We start from the raw sequence: 18138 nt of genomic DNA on the forward strand, positions 1-18138 counted from the left end.
TCTCTTTCTTCAATCCTCATGTACAAAGCAGTTCGACGAAAACTTGCAAGGCCCTTTATGCACTTACATAAGATGACTCGAAAGCGAAAACCACCTCGTTTTTTCTTCTTAGTCTCACTTGCCTTTGCCTAAATTCTCAGCCAATGCCCTTTAGTGGGTACGCGCCACAGAATGAGGCATCGGCATCATCGTCATCAGACAGTGGGCACGAAAGGTCATCAGCGCGCAAGCCAAGGCTTCCCGTGCAGGCGCCAGGCCCCATGTCGGCGCCGGCGTCGTCCGCGGAGTCCACCCGCTGGAGCCAGCCAAGCAGCCAACAAAGCTCGCTCTGGGGCCAGCAGGACGCGGATACTATCGGTGAGCCATGCGCCATTTCGCGGACCACACGGTCGTGAATACACCGGCCACGATGACGCCAACTTGGTTCGCAGGCTAAGGTGACATTTAGTAGCCGAACTGGAGCACGAGGCGAATGTAGACGGAGGAACACGTTGCTGTGCTATCATCCGAGTTCTATATACGCACAGTCGCTCAAATCTATAGCGCGCGAGTCGCACTTTTTTCAGTGTGACGTACCCATATTACTGAATTAGGTTCAAAAAAGTGTGTGTACAAGTGCATGCCCAGAAAGTGTTTTGCAACTTCGTTCCACCATATATGGCATTGACAAGCAGAAAAGTCGCCGCCTCACACGCTAGTTGAATATTTTGGTGGCTGTACATGCAGTTGCATAATTTTACAGGAATCCACACGCATTCAGAGAAAGAGAATTGATAAACGAGAAAACAGGTACATGACATCTGCGCAATAAGTACCTCGAGTTGGCGTTTTTTTTTAGGGGCGGAGCTCCTTATAGCGGCACCCGTTCGTCCCCCTTATGCAACAAGTATAACATTTTGACCTGCAAGGTGGTGCCGGTGAGAGACTTCTTCTGTGCGTTGTTGAACAATAAAAAATAGTGCTCAATGTACATGTCAATGGCTGCTAATGGGGAATGAGAGACAGGAGCATTCGGCTTTTAGTTAACGCGCAGGCTGCGATCACCATTAGCAGCCATTGGCATGTACATTGAGCACTATCTGACAAGAAAGGGTTGCTACGTTATACTCGCTGGGTGTAACACCGTGACGGTGGCTCAGCGGAGAAGGCGACGCTTTCCTCGGAACTGCACGGTGGCTCGCCACCGTCTGCGCGGAAGATGGCGCTGGGAGGGGGTGGGGGGGGGGGGAGTTCACCGGAACTGCCTCGTTCTCGAGGGAAGAAGCGCTCTCGATCGAGGGCCATGCTCGTGGCATAGCAATCCTAACAAAGGACGGGGAGAGGGCAACTGTGGATACGGGAGTGCGGAAAGGGGAGCGCCGTAACAAATTGCGTGAATGAAAAGAGAAGTGACATTCCTTAAGAGGGCTAAACCATGATGGGTTTTCTTTGTGTATGTACCATATCGAGTTGATTCAGGGGCATTTCTTTATGCCTTAGTGTATTGAACTTGAAAATAAAGTGTAGGACTCCATATATTTTCGCTTGATTAAACTATTTAAAGCTTGAGATCGTAAAGGTTATGTCCTGCTGCATTAAGATGCCGTGCCACTGCGTTCGCTAATTTCATTGTCGTGTCCGCGCTAATCCAACAGGCAAGTCCACTTACCAAAACGCCGGCTCGAGCACACAGCCGCTGTTGACGAATTTTTACATCGCAGGCTTTCATCTTCCCCTCGCTGCCGTTTTTTAAGGAGCACTTTGAAACATAGTGGCGCTCCAGACGGAAATTCAACCGCTGCACCTGACTGTAACAGGAGTGTCTTACGCGCCAGTACTGACGATGTAGCGTCAAGTGAAGCGATTTATAGAGATAGCCAGGAAGCACAAATTGTGAACCTCTGGCGAACTAGAGACATTTCAGCACTCGCGATATTATCTTTTCTCAAGCTCTCTTGTGGATCTTCGCTTGAACACAAACGCCATCTAAGTTTAGGTCCTGGCGTACAATCATGTATTAAGAAAAGTAGACAATCAAACTAGCGCATAACTGCACAAGATTTAAGCTGCCTCTAACACATTGCGCATCGCGTGAATCCACGTGAAGTTTTTACTGAACGTCTTCAAAAATGACGCTAGCTACTCGATGAGCACGCCGGCTTGTCTGTCTGGCAATAAGCTGTAAGTGGTATAAAATATCATCATCAAACGCCGGAAGAAGAAAGAAGACTGCTGCCTGGAGCGAGCGCGCGCTACTTCACTTCTTCCAATAAACCGTATTCGTTCGAAGCAGTCCCTGGTCTCGATCGTCTTAATAATGGTGCCGTGACCAGGAGACTGCCTCCTCGCCGGCAAGGAAGGTCAACCTGCCACGGAGCAGCAGAGAAGAAAACGGCGGAGGAGCAGAGGATCGACCTGGATCGAACGACGAGACCACGGTGGACAGTACGAGCATCAGAACGAACGATTGACAAGTAAGGAGTCATTGTTAACCACCTCAATACGAGCAAAGAAGTGATAACGAAGAAAAGGAAAGCGCTTCGCTCCCAGATCACGCGACTGATTAACGCAGCCGAGCAGCAAATTTATGATGGAGCTAACCGGGAGCAGCTGCTTACAACGCAGGCGCAGATTAAAGCAATAAGCGACAGTCTCAAGAGCGCAAACGAGTAAATGGAAAAGTTTCTAACAGAAGACAATGCCGAAGCTGAATTCGAAAGCGTCATAGAGTACGACATGAAATTAACGACGATCTTATCTGCAATAGAAATCAGACTTCAACAGCCTGAACAATCGGATTCAAGCAATAGGACAAGGCAGGTGACGCCCTCAAGTACAGGGCAAGAAGCAACGGAACTAGTTAAGCTACCAAAGCTTGAAATGATAAAGTTTGGGGGAAAAACTTTGGAGTGGAACCGCTTTTGGTCTCAGTACGAGTCGGCAGTTCACCTGAGACCGAACATGAGCAAGGGACAGAAGTTCAATTACTTGTTAGCATCACTAACCGGAAAAGCTGCGGCTGCTATTGAAGGACTTCAGTACTCGGCAGAGGAAAATTATGATAACGCAATTAAAATACTGCATAAAACGTTCGGTAATCGAGAACATTCCATTGAAATGCACATGAATGAGCTATTGAGTTTGGAGAAAGTGAGGTCTGTTCAAGATACCGATGACTTAAATAGGCTAGTACAGAGAGTGCAAGTTAACATATTGGCACTCAAGTCACTAAAAGTGGAAACCGAGAGCTATGCGCCGATGTTGTTACCGGTATTGAAAAGAGCAATTCCACCAGAATTGTCAGTGCAGTTCAAGTCAAAAGAGGCTATGAGAAACAGCTCAGCTTCAGAAAGCGGCGAGCAAAACAACGCAACGGGAAAAGCGTGCGAGGAAAAGCTGGACAGGCTTATGTTATTCTTAAGAGAGCAAGCGGCTTTTCGTAAAGAAACACAACGTGAACAAGAGAGGATAACTGCAAAACCAAGAGAGAACCGCGGACAGATGCGCACAACTTCAAGCTTCTATAGCTCAGCGGACAGAATATGCTTATTCTGCAAGCAGAAAACCCATGCAACCGAAAACTGTCGTAGGAGCATTCCAATAGATGAAAAGAAAGCTATGCTTACAGAAAATAGAGCATGCTTCAGATGCACGCGACCAAACCATACTGCACGCATTTGCAAGGCCCAAGTAAAATGCAAGCAATGCAAGGGACGACATGCCACGTCAGTATGTAGAACGGTGATGCAGAAAACAAGGGCAGAGCTGGTCTCAACAGCGCAAGCTGAAGCGACGACGTCTACGCTACAAGCAACCGAAAATATCAAGCATAAGTTTGTGCTTTTGCAGACGGCTGTAGCGTGCGTAGAAGGAGAAACATGTGGCCGACATTGCCGTTTGTTATTAGACAGTGGAAGTCAACGTTCATTTATTGAAGCGAGATTAGCGAAAGAAATAGGTGCGAAGGTGTTGCGACAGGAAAGACTGACGATTGGTTCATTTGGAGGAGACGAAAAGGTCAAACTAATGAACGTGGTGCAAGTGACTGTAGGATCACGAGAAACAAGCACGACAACAGTGATTGAAGCGTTACAAGTCGACGTCATCTCGCACAGTTGTATACCCACTCCAACTAAGAAACTCAGCGAGAAAATGAAACTGCTAAATATGCAAGTGGCTGATCACAGGACCAAGACGAATGCAACAAATTCTGTAGAACTACTGATCGGCTCAGACTATTATTGGGAATTCTTTACTGGTAGAACTCAAAGAATCGAGGACAGACTGATGGCTGTAGAAACTATACTGGGATGGGTACTGCAAGGGCTGTCAGAGCAAAGCAAGACAAAACATAATCAAGCAGTCATGGTTCTGAAGGTCGAAGCTGCGGAGACAGAACTCCAGCAAGAGCTACAGAAGTTCTGGAGCCTGGAGTCAATGGGGATCACAAGAAATAGTTTGGATAACACCGGAAATGAAGTGGTCGAAGAATTCGAGCGCAAGATTGTACAACAAAACGGTCGCTATCAAGTCAGCTTGCCATGAAAACATGACATAAACTTGGAAAGCAACAAGGAAAATGCGATAAAAAGACTACAGCAACTGACTAAAAGGCTGCAGAAAAATGAAGACATGCTGTATCGCTACGACAAAGCTATATCAGAGTATATGGCATTAGGAGTCGCAGAGGAGGTCCAAGAGCCATCAGAACAGCCAAATGCACTTTGCTACTACATGCCACATCATGCGATCATTAGAGAGGACCGAGCCACAACAAAGGTTCGAGTAGTGTTTGACGCCTCATCACATTCTCGAAAAGGCATGTATCTAAATGAGAATCTAGAGGCAGGACCCAATATGAATGAGGACATGCTATCGCTGCTCATTAATTTCCGAAAAGAAAAGGTGGCGTTAGTTGGAGATGTTGAAAAGGCATTTCTACAAATCTCTATACATGAAGAGGATAGAGATGCAATGAGATTTCTGTGGTGGAAGCATGACGCTGAAGGAAGGTTAATGAATGAAGGGCAAACATGGCGCATGACAAGAGTAACGTTCGGAACAACACCAAGCACGTTTATACTGACAGCTACAATTAAACACCATTTGAAACAAGTGGAAGACCAGTTTCCTGATACGACAAGGACACTGCAGAAAGCGATCTACGTGGATGATGTCATTTTGGGAGCAGCAACGCTTGATGAAGCAGTTAAATTGTACAAAGAGGCAAAGCAAGTGTTCAGAGAGGCAGCGATGAATTTGAGAAAATGGACATCCAATGAAGAGCGATTAAACAAAATAATTGATGAAAACGAAAGAGACGAATCTCACATAGATATTCGATCTAGAGGATTTACAATGCTTCTGGGCTTGATATGGAAACACTCAAAGGACATGATTTGCTCCCCTATTGAAAAGTGGAATTTATTAACAGATACAACGCACTTGACAAAAAGGGCTGTGTTACAAACCACAGCGAAGATATTTGACCCACTCGGTTTGTTGTCGCCATTCACAGTACGCGCGAAAATAGGACTGCAGAGACTGTGGAAAATAAACGTCACGTGGGACGACCAGCTCCCTAAAGATGAATGCGACAAATGGAAGAACCTTATGTCTGAAGCGGAGGACTTTTGAGTTCTAGAAATCCCACGATGCTACGCAAGCAAGAATCAACCAGTACAAGCATACAAGCTGCATGTATTTGCCGACGCAAGCCCATTAGCATACGGAGCGGCAGCATACTTGATAGCACTATACCACGATGGAAGCAAAGAATCAAGGCTAGTAACAGCAAAAAGCCGCGTAGCTCCAATTAAAGAGCTGACATTGGCGCGACTTGAACTGATGGCAGCGGTGGTAGCATCAAGATTATGCGACTACATCAAAGGTCACTTCAACGAAATCTTTCAGGAAATACACTGCAGGACGGACTCGATGATTGTGCTGCACTGGATCAAGGGAACAAGCAAAAGAGATCCGTTTGTTGCCAACAGAATCGCAGAAATTAGAGAAAAAACACTTCAAGCAAGCTGGTCATTCGTTCAAAGTGACGACAACCCTGCTGACCTACTTACACGAGGAATAAGCGCAAAGGCATTGATAATGTCAAAGTTATGGTGGAACGGTCCCGAATGGATAACATCACTGGAAAAGAACTTAGTAAGCATAATTGGCACAAATACAGACGTGGAAGACCAGCATAAAACACAATGTCACCAATGCATGGGAAGATCCGAAATTGCGCCAATCTTGGAAATCGAAAGGTATTCATCATACGGACGGCTTATAAGAGTGACAGCATGGGTGTTCAGATTCATAAACAACACAAGAAAGGAAAATCACAAAGGGCCGTTGACAGGAAAAGAGGTAACAAATGCAGAGAAATACTGGATAAGACAGACCCAAATATCACTGAGACAAGCAAAGGGTGAGGCCTATTCAAACTATCGATCATTTGAAATTAATGGACATGAAGTCTACCTTGATGACGATGGAATCATCAGACAGAAAGGACGATTGCAGTGCAGCCAAGAATTCAACAAGCACGTGATAGTAATTCCAAAGGATGAGCATTTCACGGAACTGCTAATACGTCACGTGCATAAAATGGTATCACACGGAGGAGTTCAAGTGACGCTAGCGCAACTTCGAACTAAGTTCTGGATATTGCAGGGTAGACAAGCAGTGAAAAGAGTTCTAAACAAATGTGTCGTCTGCAAGAGGCATAACTCCAGACCGGCGACTCAAGACATACCCCCACTTCCGGCAGACAGAGTCACTGAAGCAGAGCCATTCAAAGTTACGAGAGTTGACTTCACAGGACCTCTTTACGCAAAGGACAAGTACCAGATTGTGAAGCAATATGTACTGATATTCACCTGCGCGGTAACAAGAGGAGTACACTTGGAAGTTACCAACGATTTGTCATCGTCGAGTTTTCTACAAGCATTCCGACGATTTACAGCTCGACGGGGAATACCAGCCGTAATATACTCGGACAACGCCAAAACATTTATAAAAGCTGGAAAGGAAATCAACAGAATGCTCGAAACAATTAACAACGAGGTCTTAAAGAATTACTGCAGTGGCCAACAAATTAAATAGAAAACAATAGCCGAGTGCGCGCCATGGTGGGAAGGATTTTACGAGCGCCTCATAAGAAGCGTGAAGACATCGATGCGAAAAATAATATCGAAAAGCACAGCTTCGGTAGAGGAGCTACGCACTATTGTAGCAGAAGTTGAAGGAGCACTCAACAATCGACCATTGACTTACGTATATGGAGAACCTGATGAGCCAATGCCACTAACGCCGGCAGACATCATAGGTGGACGGCGACAGCTTCAAAACGGACAAACAAGACTATACAACGGTGATATTGAAGACGCATGGCGACGCAGATGCAAACTCGTGCGCGCTTGGTGGAAAAGATGGCATCAAGAATATATCAAGGAAATAGGAGCTACGGTCAAAGCCAAGACACGGCAAGCAAAACCACTCTCACAGGGTGACATCGTGTTGGTTGAGGACAAGGCTCCAAGAACATTTTGGAAAATGTGCCGGATTGAAAAGCTCTACCCTGGGCGAGACGGAATAACAAGAGCTTGTCTCCTTCGCACAGGCAAAAAAGAGCTAAGAAGATCGGTGAACCACATATACCCAATGGAAGGTTGTTTCAAATAGCCCGCCAGAGCTTATCACATTTCAACTTGGGCGGGCGGGAGCCTATAAAATATCATCATCAAACGCCGGAAGAAGAAGAAAGAAGACTGCTGCCTGGAGCGAGCGCGCTACTTCACTTCTTCCAATAAACCGTATTCGTTCGAAGCAGTCCCTGGTCTCGATCGTCTTAATAAGTGGGCATGCCACGTATTATTTTCATCCGGCACAACACTTGGCATCGCCAGCTCATGCTCGGAAATAGTCCATAATTCAGTCCATTAGGGTGCAATAACATAAAAGTTAAGCCTTACCTTTCGTATTCCACGAGTGTCCTGACACTTGGGCTCATCTTTTTGCAGCCAGCAGTGACGCCGACAGCATCTCGAATAGCCGAAGCACCAATGCGTTGGCCAGCGAGGAAGAAGGGCGCTCGCAAAGACGACACAGGCGCGGCAGCCACAGATCAGAAGAGGACGGCGGCAGCAGAAAGCAGCCAGCGACTCGGGGGTCGCATTCCACAGGCGTACGATGGATCTTCAACAGGGAGCCCAAGTTGTGCGTCAATACGGTCTACATGCTCTTTCTGGCGGCCGGCATGATCGTTGCCTGCACGGCCTACATCTCCGGCTACGCGGCGTCGTACCAGCACCGGCTGTTCGCAAAGGATGCTACCGACAAGAAAGTCTGCCGCAATCAAGTCTGCAAGGAGGTGGCGCGAAGCATCGCCCGCTCACTCAACCGAAGTGTAGACCCGTGCAAGAACTTTTACCGCTTCGTCTGCGACGGTTGGAAGCGTAAACACCCCGTGCGTCGTAACGAAGTGCGAAGCAGCCCCTTCTCACTCGTCGGTAAAGAGTTGGACAATGTTATTAAGAAGGCTCTGAACAAAATCTCGATCACGGGCAAGAAACAAGGTGCCCTGGAAAAAGCGGCTGTCATGTATCACGAGTGCCTCAATAACTACGACATGACCAACTCGACACCATCCATGAAGGTACTCATGGAGCTTCTGCGCTACCTGCATATGCCTTGGCCTTCTCTGGAGGCAAACCACACTGTGGACCTGTTCGAGATCATCGTGCAACTATCGCTGCGATGGTCTATCCCGAGTCTATTCAGCATCTCGGTTATCCCGGACCCGGAAGACACCAAGACAAACGTTCTAGTCATTAACACCATGGAGAACCTTGAAATGGGTTTCCACCAGCTCCAGACAAACAACCAATCGAAAAACGACACACAGGACATCTTATTCATGAAAATGGTGCAGAAAATCGCCGCCATCATGGGCGACAACAACACGAACTACAAATCGCTCGCCGAGAACGTCGTCATGGCACCCATAGTCATTGCCTCCGTAAAACACTTCCACTTCGAGGTGCTAGGCAGGTCCGACGCGTGGCCGCCTAAGAAGTATCAGATCAAACACTTAGAGACCTTGACACCGCAGGTGAGCTCTAAGCGATGGTTGTCTGTCATAAACAAGTACCTGCCAACAAACGTCCAGGTGCGGGATAATGACGAAATTATCGTTATGAGCCCAGGTTACCTGTGGCTCGTGACAAGCTTACTGCACCAGAATAATACCATAAAGATGTTCCACGATTTCATAGGTTGGTCAGTTGCCTTTCTTCTGGGACCACTGTCGTCTAGAGAAATCAGAGAAGCAGTCAGCGCATACGGCCAGGAAGTTGGAATGGACTTCACCGATGTGGACAAGGAAAAACTCTGCCGAAAGGACGTCGAAGATTACTTGCCGATGCCGTATGGTGCCATTTTCGTTCAGGCGTATACGCCAGACTACATCAAAGACGACGCTAAGGTCGTCGTCGATCACATCAAGCTGGCTTTTGCCTATGCCCTGAGGCTCAACACATGGATGGATGATCAGACGAGAACGAGGGCAATGGCCAAAGTGCAGCGAATCGTCTCACATGTCGCCTATCCCGACTGGATAAAGAACAAAACGGAACTAGACGAATCTCACGCCGACATTCCCGACATAGAGGGTCCCTATATCAAGATTCTCATGGACCTAAAAGAGGTGTACACGTTCAGATCACTGTCGCTGCTCCACCAGACCAACACCAGGGATGAAGAGTACTGGACTTTCAGTCCGGCTACGCTGAATGCGTTTTACGAGCACTCTACGAACAGTATCACCATACCGGCCGCTATTCTCAACTTTCCTTTCTACTCGTACGGCCTGCCCCCAGCCATGAACTACGGCAGCATCGGTGCCATCATCGGCCATGAGATTAGTCACGCTTTCGACACTCTCGGCAGTCACTTCGACGACAGCGGCAACCTGCGTAACTGGTGGACTAAGGAGACGAAGAGCAACTTCATCCTGAAGAACTACTGCTTTGTGCTACAGTACAACAGCATCTATGAGCCACACAGCAAGCGCTACCTCAACGGCAAGCAGACCCTGTCGGAAAACATAGCGGACAATGGCGGTCTCAGGCAGTCATTCCATGCGTATCGCTTGCACGTGGACGAGCACCCCGGCGGCAAGGAGGAGAACATTCCTCTGGAGGGCCTCGAAGAGTTCTCCCCGGACCAGCTCTTCTTCATCAGCAGCGCATACAAGTGGTGTGCTGACATCAACCCCAAGGCCGTTAAGATGATTATGAATTCAGACTCCCACTCGCTGGAAGAGTATCGCTGCAACGTGGCCGTCGAGAACATGGTCGAGTTTGCCAAGGCCTTCCAGTGCAGTCCCAACGAGGAAATGAACCCGGCGAAAAAATGCGTTGTGTGGTGAGATATGGTTGCAATATTACTCGTTGTCCGGGATCCGGGCTGTTGCCTTTCACGGCTGCTGCTCTGGCAACGAGCGACACCGTCATTGTTACAGTGTAGTGTTTTGCGTTGTGACACTGCTGGCGACCCCCACTGCCCTCCGACCTCAAGGTCCGATGCTAACGTGTTGCATGCAGTGTCCATGTTAGCTTTGCACAGTGTACAAAAGAAAGGTGCACGAGCTATTCAAATTCATATGCTCTTTATTAAAGAAAATTCAATCTGGAACATGTTTGCCATATATATCTCTCTCAGAGTAAATTTGTGAACAAGCTTGATAAATTGCTCCTAAAAACACAACAAGCATTGAAAGTCTGAGTAAAATACGCTGCTATGCTGGTCTGAACTTTTGCGGCACAAAAGATAGACGGCAGGATGCAGCAACGCGTGACACTAGATGAGTGTCCTGCGCTAGGCAACAGAAACCACCCACAAAGTCAACAATCATAATATTTGTTCTATCAAACTATTTTACCTTCCTACCCAGCAAAAAAAAAAATATAAATCAAGGTAGAGCTCTTTTAAATCCTTGAGACACTATTATTTGGCACCGATACTGCAATCCAGAAAACCGATGTATGCCTGAGACATTATCCCTGCCGTCCATTACGACACATAGACCACGTTTCAAAGTGCACAATTAGCAGATCCACATGTCGAATGTCACTTGCTGGACAAGTCGCAGCTTGACGTTTTCCTCGATGAGCTTGATGTTGCGCGGTCTCGCTCTGCCACCAACAGTTTCTTGAAAAGAAAAAAAAGAGGAATGCCATGTCTTTTATAACAAAAAATTCGGCAGACATTACACTCTTAGAAGGAGAATGGCTCGTTGGCAGATCCAGCGAAAGGAGGGGGCGGTAGGGGCGATCGCCCCCTCCCCCTTTCAGTGCCCGTAATCCACCTTTACCACCAATTAGGGGAAACAAGTGGGACAAATTAACGGCACTTATGCTGCAATGGGCTTCTTGTGCACATTGTAACTACTAAAAAGAAGAGTCCATCTACACCTTTCTTGTTTTACTAGCAGCCACCCCCTTCCCCACTAAAATCAGGTGCTAGATCCACCCCTGGTCTGGCTGTGCTAATGTGAGACAAATGAGCATCAACGAGCCAAGACATGTGTTGTGTTAAGACACACTAAAGTGAAATAACGACTCGGTTTAGATTGATAAATTGTACTCTCTAGTGTCGTACCATCATAGGTTCATTACTAAAGGAAATAATCAAGGTCAGTTTCATACTTGAATTTCGTGCCGTAATCTTCTAAACCACCGCACACGATGCAACAAACTTCTAAGCATTTTTTTTTCTTATTTCGGTGACATTGACTGAACGAAATTTTCGGAAATTTGGTATGTGAAGAGTATGTCCCCTCCAGAGGTCAACGTCCTTAATTTCAACTGATTAGAAACTATGAGGACCTAAGATATGCCGTCATGTTAGGTGTGAGAATTTCAAGGAGGCGAAGCCACCCACATTTTCTTTTTGCGTGTTTTCTTGTGGCAAGCATTCTGTGAAAGATTATAACTTACTAGCATGCAAAAATCATTTTCCTCTTTATGGTCTCTTTGAATCGACACCTTCAATAATATTAAACAACGTGAAAAGACGAGAGACAAAAAGGGGCAGTGCTACGCAGGACAAGCGCTCGTACCATGTAGCCTCCCCATTTTTCTCTCAATTCATCAAGCTGTTCATTATTATACATGTATGCAACTAGCCCAGCTTACCACTCTTCTGACACTTTGAACGATTCAGGCAAGCGCTCTGTCTTAGTATGTGCATTTTAAAGGAAAATGCAGGGAGATTAACCTGATAGAACTGCTTCACTACCCTGCACTACCCTGCGCCGGTGTGGAGAAACAAGAATTGAAAAGAGGATGGAGATACATACATATATATATATATATATATATATATATATATATATATATATATATATATATATATATATATATATATATATATATATATATATATATATATATATATATATATATATATATAATATTAAAAAGAAAGAAAGGACACATGCAAGTCATTCAGTCAGAGTTGTTTGGAGTGGTTGAACGTAGAAAGCACATTAGTGCCTGAACAGCCTTCCGTGACATTAAAGGGCTGGTACTACCAAATTTGTGGCTTGCGCGTCTTTGCTGAAAGCGTTTTGTTATAGGTTCAGGAAGCCTCTTACACACACCAAGATTGATGCATTCTTGCTAAATAATTTATTAGAGCCTTTATTATGTGAACTACTTGCGGTGTCAGTTCCTAGGCGCCAAGCTGGGCTGTGATGTAGCAGCATACGTAGCTATGACCACGCAAGGCTGGTACGCACGGACTGAGTATTGTCTGCTCTCAGGCACACATGCTACACAAGCACCAGCAAAACAAATGTGCCAACAGGTGCCATGGTTAGCTACATCATCTGCGAGTGATGCTGCAATGAATGCTTTGCTGGTAAAATCTTTGCTGGGGTCTGGAGGTCACTGGAGTCACTACAGATCTGGCGTGACCTCGCTACAACTTTTGTTGCCCTTTCTATAGAGCTACATCAGTGTTGGCATGCTAGCGATAGGGCTTTATCAGGAGAAGGAGCATTTAGGTACACTATGGAAGTGAATTAAAATACATTATACATGTTTGCTGTGTCTGACTTTTTGTGTAGAGTGTCTTTGCATTCAGAGGAAAGCCACAACAAGCTTGGTATAGCTGTAAATTTGATGACACCACCCCTTCAAGTCCTGTATATAGTGCAGGGCAGTTTTTTCCGAAGGATTCTGATCATCCAGTTGATTGAGTGTATTGCAAAGCAGCTCTCCCTGGGAACAGTTTTGTGGGCACAGAATATGCTGCGACGTGTCCACTGCGTGCATCAACATTGGTATACACTTGGGTTGATGCTATGGCTGCTGATGATTAGTACATGTTATGGCTAGGAAGCGTTACTCCACTCAATCGTTTCGCCATTCACACTGTGTGGCACCTTGTGCGATTCGAGGCATCTGCCACACACTATTTGCGGCTCCGGGATGCCCGAGCATGCTACTGTCTTGCTTGAATTCTCCTACCCCTTCCCCTTTTATGTCAATAAAGTTGTTTCACTCACTCACGTCTCTTGACATACCTCCTCCCCCGACATGACACCTGTGTACATTCAATGCCACGCCAGTGCTTGAAATTGCTTTTTAGAAGCAGTTTCAACCCTTGGCGTGGCGCTGTGGTGGAACACTTGACTGCCACACAAAAGGGCTGGGTTTGATTCAATGCTTGTAGCCTTTTGGACATGTGACTTTCTGGACTGCGTACCGTTTTTGGAGGCTAGCACCTGATGGAGTGCGCATAAGACTGCTACTTTAATGAATAAAATCAGTAAAGAAGCTAGGTTGTTATTGTTTGGCAAGAAACGCAGAGTTCATGACATTTTGAGAATGCACAGAATTCGTGAAAATTATTTACAGATGATATTAACACGTTGAAGCTGCTTTTCGATCACACCAAGTCCAGCACATTTCGGTGGATGTGAGCCCCATGCAAACATGGTACAGGAAATAAAGCAATGCCTGGAAATTATGACACGGAACCACCCGCTTCATACAAACTCATGGCACCAGACACAAACGGCTTTAAAAATTAAACTCTGGGGTTTCATGTGCCAAAATCATGATATGATTATGAGGCACACCACAGCGGCAAAGCTCCGGGTTAATTTTGTAACATGAAACTTGGAGCATCATGGCCATATCACTTTTAAGCACCCACACAATTGACAAAAAAATAACATAAAATACCATTGATTGATTGGAGTAGAGGAGCTGCAGCTCGTTGAGTTCAACCACCTTTTTTGAAAGCCGGATGTTGAGATCGTCTCGTTCAGCTTCCAAACTCCAGGCATGCTTTTCGGCAGCCCACAATCTGTCCAGTAGTTGGTCTTGAAGTAACTGGCCAAGGCAAGGTGTATTAAAGAATGGACAGTCGAATACACCAAAGAGGGAGAGAAATCTTTACTGAACAACCAGAGCAGTGAAGTGGGCTTAAGGTATATTCCCAAGATTCTACAAAATTTGAGAAGTATGTAGACAGTGTATGTGCACACGAAAAACTTTATTTGCATACTAGCAGAGTGAAATGCTTGAAAAAAGTGTTCATGTGATTTCAGGTGCTTTTCCCTCTAACGCACGGGCCAGCAACCCGAGTCCCGTGCAGAAGTATTAGAGGGGGGGGGGCTAACATCAAGCTACCCTCTCTCCTTCTCCCCTTCCCACTTCCTATCTGAAGGCTGAAATAGCAGTCTTGATGTCAAATGGGGTTATACAAAAACAATCAAAATATCGCTGCCACTTGGCATTTCCCCACATCTTCACACTTGATCATATATTGTTTTAAGATTCTTAATAATTATCACTATATCTACTCGTAGCAACCTACATCAGAAAACATGCATAATGATTATTGCCAATCAGCCTGATTTTTTTAAAATCAGCAGATAATGAAGTCAAGGAAAGCTTTCAACAATGTTAATTGTTTTGTTTATATGTATAATGGTAATTGCAATATAGATGTAAAGAAAGTGAAGAGGGGAAAAAGACAACTTTCCACTGTCAGACTAAACCTGCAACCCTAAATTTCACGCCTGATGCTCTTACCAATGGAGCTACAGCAGCGGCCACCCCCCCCCTCCTCCTGTCCACTTTCTGAGATTCATGTACATACAAACCATGGGAGAGACAGTAGGGGAAAATTTGATTAGCATTCTGCAATAATCTGGAATGAGAACTGTATGCAATAAAAAAAAGGATGTTTTAATAAAAACCCAGTCTAACATAAGTTATGGTATAATGAACTTTTATAAGCGAAATACCAGCTTGACCTCAACTCAGTCATCAATGGTTAATGTGTCACAACTTTTCTTCGTATAGACTTGAAAAATTCATTCTTCTTTTAGTGCATATGATTCTCATCCCACTTCATTGCAAAAAGCTCATTTATTTTGTAACTTTAAAGCAGTGCTGACACAATTTTGAGATATCCCAAAAAGGAAATCTTTAGTTTTCCCTTTTTTTTAAAGATGGTGACATTAAATATATGTGCATTGCACTTCCATACACCACAATATTCTTTTTGGGGTTGTCAATACCGGTTCTCTTATTTTTCACAATCCAAAAATATCCAAAATTAGTGTCAGTGATCCTTTGAAGCTTTGGAAAACTCTTGCTATATAAATTCAAACATGTAAAATGTTTGAATGTATGAATCCCAACATGAGTTTACAAAACTACATATTGCATATAACAAAAGTAATTGCATAATCGTGACCAGCACTTAAACGTGCACAAGCTCAGCATATTAATGAAAATAATGGACCTTTCTTGAAAATGTTATTGATGGCTTTGTTCAACATCAACCGTATAGGTTGGATTGGGGCTGAGAATATGTGTGGCAAACTGATTCCATTTAAATGAAGAAGTAGTGTTTACCTGTGAATTAGCATTGTGATCAATGCAAGTTTTAGCCTTGACCAATTCGGTTTGATCAGTTCCCTTCACAGACAAAAGCATCTTCAGGTACTTTATTTGTTCTTGTGCTTCCTGTAAACAATCAATGCACGTACAGCATTAAATATTTTAGTCACCTTATTATAACAAAAAATGACACCAGTAGGTCGTCACTTTAGTACTGTATGCAGCCTTATATAGTTCACTTGTTCAGTGGTTATGCATGTCGCTGGCTCTAATGCTAGATCACATCGCTACACAACAGTGCATGGCTATTGTGCAGGCTCAGTGACAATTCAAAAGTGATTACAAAGCGTGAAATATCTTGAAAGCCTGCCACAAGCATTTGAATACATAACCAGGAAATCGTTTAAAGCGCTCTTGCACCCTTTCTATTTTAGATATTCATAAAAGAAATTTGTTGACACTGCATAACAATGTTTAGGATTCATTAGCTTGAAATGTGTACACCCCCCCTCCCCCCCTCCAAACCATCTTTGTTAATGAAACGTGCACGTTCTTCACTTACAGCACTGATGTATTATTCATAATCATAGGTACTACAAACACCTAAAGTAAAAGTGTGCGACGCAATTCAATCTAGGAAGTGAACAGCATGGGCGATATCCCGAACAGCTCTCTGCACGTGACGTCCAAGATGTCACTCAAAATCCCAAAAAATACCTCGTGTTCTGTCTTCAAACGCTCGATTTCCTCTTCCTGCTCTCTACAAGTTCGCTTGAGGGCCTCGACAGCATCTTTGTCACTTCGACCGCAATTACGCCTCAGGTCCTCAAGTTCCTGACAGGTCACATGCACGCGTGTAGAAAAGAGAGAGAGAGAGATCGTTACAGCGTGCAGCCTTGTACACAATGGCTCGAAACACATGTTATCATTTACTAATGTGTCAATCAGAGAGTCAATTATAGTCGCTTACCAGGCGTATCCTGTGGAGCCTGTCGTACACTTCCTTCCTAGATTGCGCGCGAATCCGAGCACCGTTGGGTGTCATCGCTGCTACGTTCGCGCAGCTGCGAGTGCAGCTGGGCACGACACGGAACGACCACTCGTTTCGGTCTTTGTTTCTTCACGCCGCATCGGTCGAGACAAATGCATGCAGCGACGACAACCGAAAGCGAGACTCCATTCGCTCCCAACTTCGAGAACAAAAACACCTGAAAGCGGAAGCACGTGACGGAGCCTAGCAACACGTGTCCACGCCAGAAAACGTTGCGCCCCTTGCGCCCAGTGTGAAGCGATTTCGAAAGCATAACAAAAAAACAAATGAAGATGCTGAACTGTATAAGTAATCTACTTAATTAAATACAATCGAAGTACAAACTATAAGCTTGATGTTTTTGTTACTTTTTTATGAATACTTTGCAGTAATTGTTTAAAAACACTTCAACGTAAAACACAATGCGAGTTTCGGTTTCGGTTCGCACTCAACTTTAATTTTTGTTGTTGTTTTTATCAACAAAACAAAGAAGCTGGACAAATACTGCTCAGCAGGTTCTTTTCTCTAATAATAATAATAATAATAATAATAATAATAATAATAATAATAATAATAATAATAATAATAATAATAATAATAATAATAATAATAATAATAATAATAATAATAATAATAATAATAATAATAATAATAATGATAAGAGGGGAGGAAGCGCTGCGACGCACTAACGTATTGCGAACCAAGACATATCGGGCCAAATACGAAGGGGTAGACACGGTATGCACTGCGTGTGGAGAGGAAGAGAAAAGTGCCGAACACTTGATGACGTTCTGTAAAGGGCTTCACCCTATAGTTCAGGGTGATGGCGCAGAGTTCTTCAAAGCACTGGGGTTTAGGGACAGGGATGGCAAAATAGACTTTAAGCGGCTAAACTTAACTAGAAGGAGGTTATCTGATTGGTGGCTAAAGTCAAAGCACGAGTGAAAGTTAAACCCTTCACTGCAAAGTATGAATCCTCAACCTCACTATTAAATGTGAAAAAAAAAATAAATCTAGTTTTTGGTTCATTAAGTGCTACGACTTGGTGGCGCTAGCCACCGCCCGATCTAAAGGATACAGCGTGGTACAGCTACAGTGTACTAGAATATGGTTCTAGTACACTATAGTACAGCCATATCCATCCATCCATCCAACCAGGCGAAAGTAAAGTCACTTTACTTTTGCCCCCACCTCCCCCGG

General features: G+C 44.7%; 2 protein-coding genes across 2 annotated transcripts; one reads left to right on the forward strand and one right to left on the reverse strand.

The window, feature by feature from the left end:
* Positions 1-222: 222 nt before the first annotated feature.
* On the forward strand, positions 223-10773 carry LOC119163794 (neprilysin-1-like). The gene is made up of 2 exons (XM_037415867.2): positions 223-357; positions 8004-10773. The coding sequence occupies exons 1-2, from the start codon at positions 261-263 to the stop codon at positions 10409-10411; spliced, it is 2505 nt and encodes an 834-aa protein (XP_037271764.2). The 5' UTR covers positions 223-260; the 3' UTR covers positions 10412-10773.
* LOC119181627 (uncharacterized) lies at positions 10635-17150 on the reverse strand. The gene is made up of 5 exons (XM_037432877.2): positions 16879-17150; positions 16626-16742; positions 15924-16034; positions 14238-14387; positions 10635-11193 (listed from the first exon to the last, which is right to left on the reverse strand). Exons 1-5 carry the CDS (start codon positions 16951-16953, stop codon positions 11113-11115), a joined length of 534 nt encoding a protein of 177 aa, XP_037288774.2. The 5' UTR covers positions 16954-17150; the 3' UTR covers positions 10635-11112.
* Positions 17151-18138: the final 988 nt, after the last annotated feature.

This window comes from Rhipicephalus microplus, chromosome 3 (assembly GCF_043290135.1).
Source record: "Rhipicephalus microplus isolate Deutch F79 chromosome 3, USDA_Rmic, whole genome shotgun sequence".
Taxonomy (NCBI): domain Eukaryota; kingdom Metazoa; phylum Arthropoda; class Arachnida; order Ixodida; family Ixodidae; genus Rhipicephalus; species Rhipicephalus microplus.

What these genes read in the sequence shown, in the direction of transcription:
- LOC119181627 (XM_037432877.2), bottom strand. Translation starts at nt 16,953, where the DNA reads ATGACACCCAACGGTGCTCGGATTCGCGCGCAATCTAGGAAGGAAGTG. An exon ending in ATCACAATGCTAATTCACAG is followed by an intron (nt 14,388 to 15,923) that starts GTAAACACTACT and finishes TGCCTTGGCCAG; the next exon opens with TTACTTCAAGACCAACTACT. An exon ending in TCTACTCCAATCAATCAATG is followed by an intron (nt 11,194 to 14,237) that starts GTATTTTATGTT and finishes TTTCTTTTCAAG; the next exon opens with AAACTGTTGGTGGCAGAGCG.
- LOC119163794 (XM_037415867.2), top strand. Translation starts at nt 261, where the DNA reads ATGTCGGCGCCGGCGTCGTCCGCGGAGTCCACCCGCTGGAGCCAGCCA. An exon ending in GCAGGACGCGGATACTATCG is followed by an intron (nt 358 to 8,003) that starts GTGAGCCATGCG and finishes ATCTTTTTGCAG; the next exon opens with CCAGCAGTGACGCCGACAGC.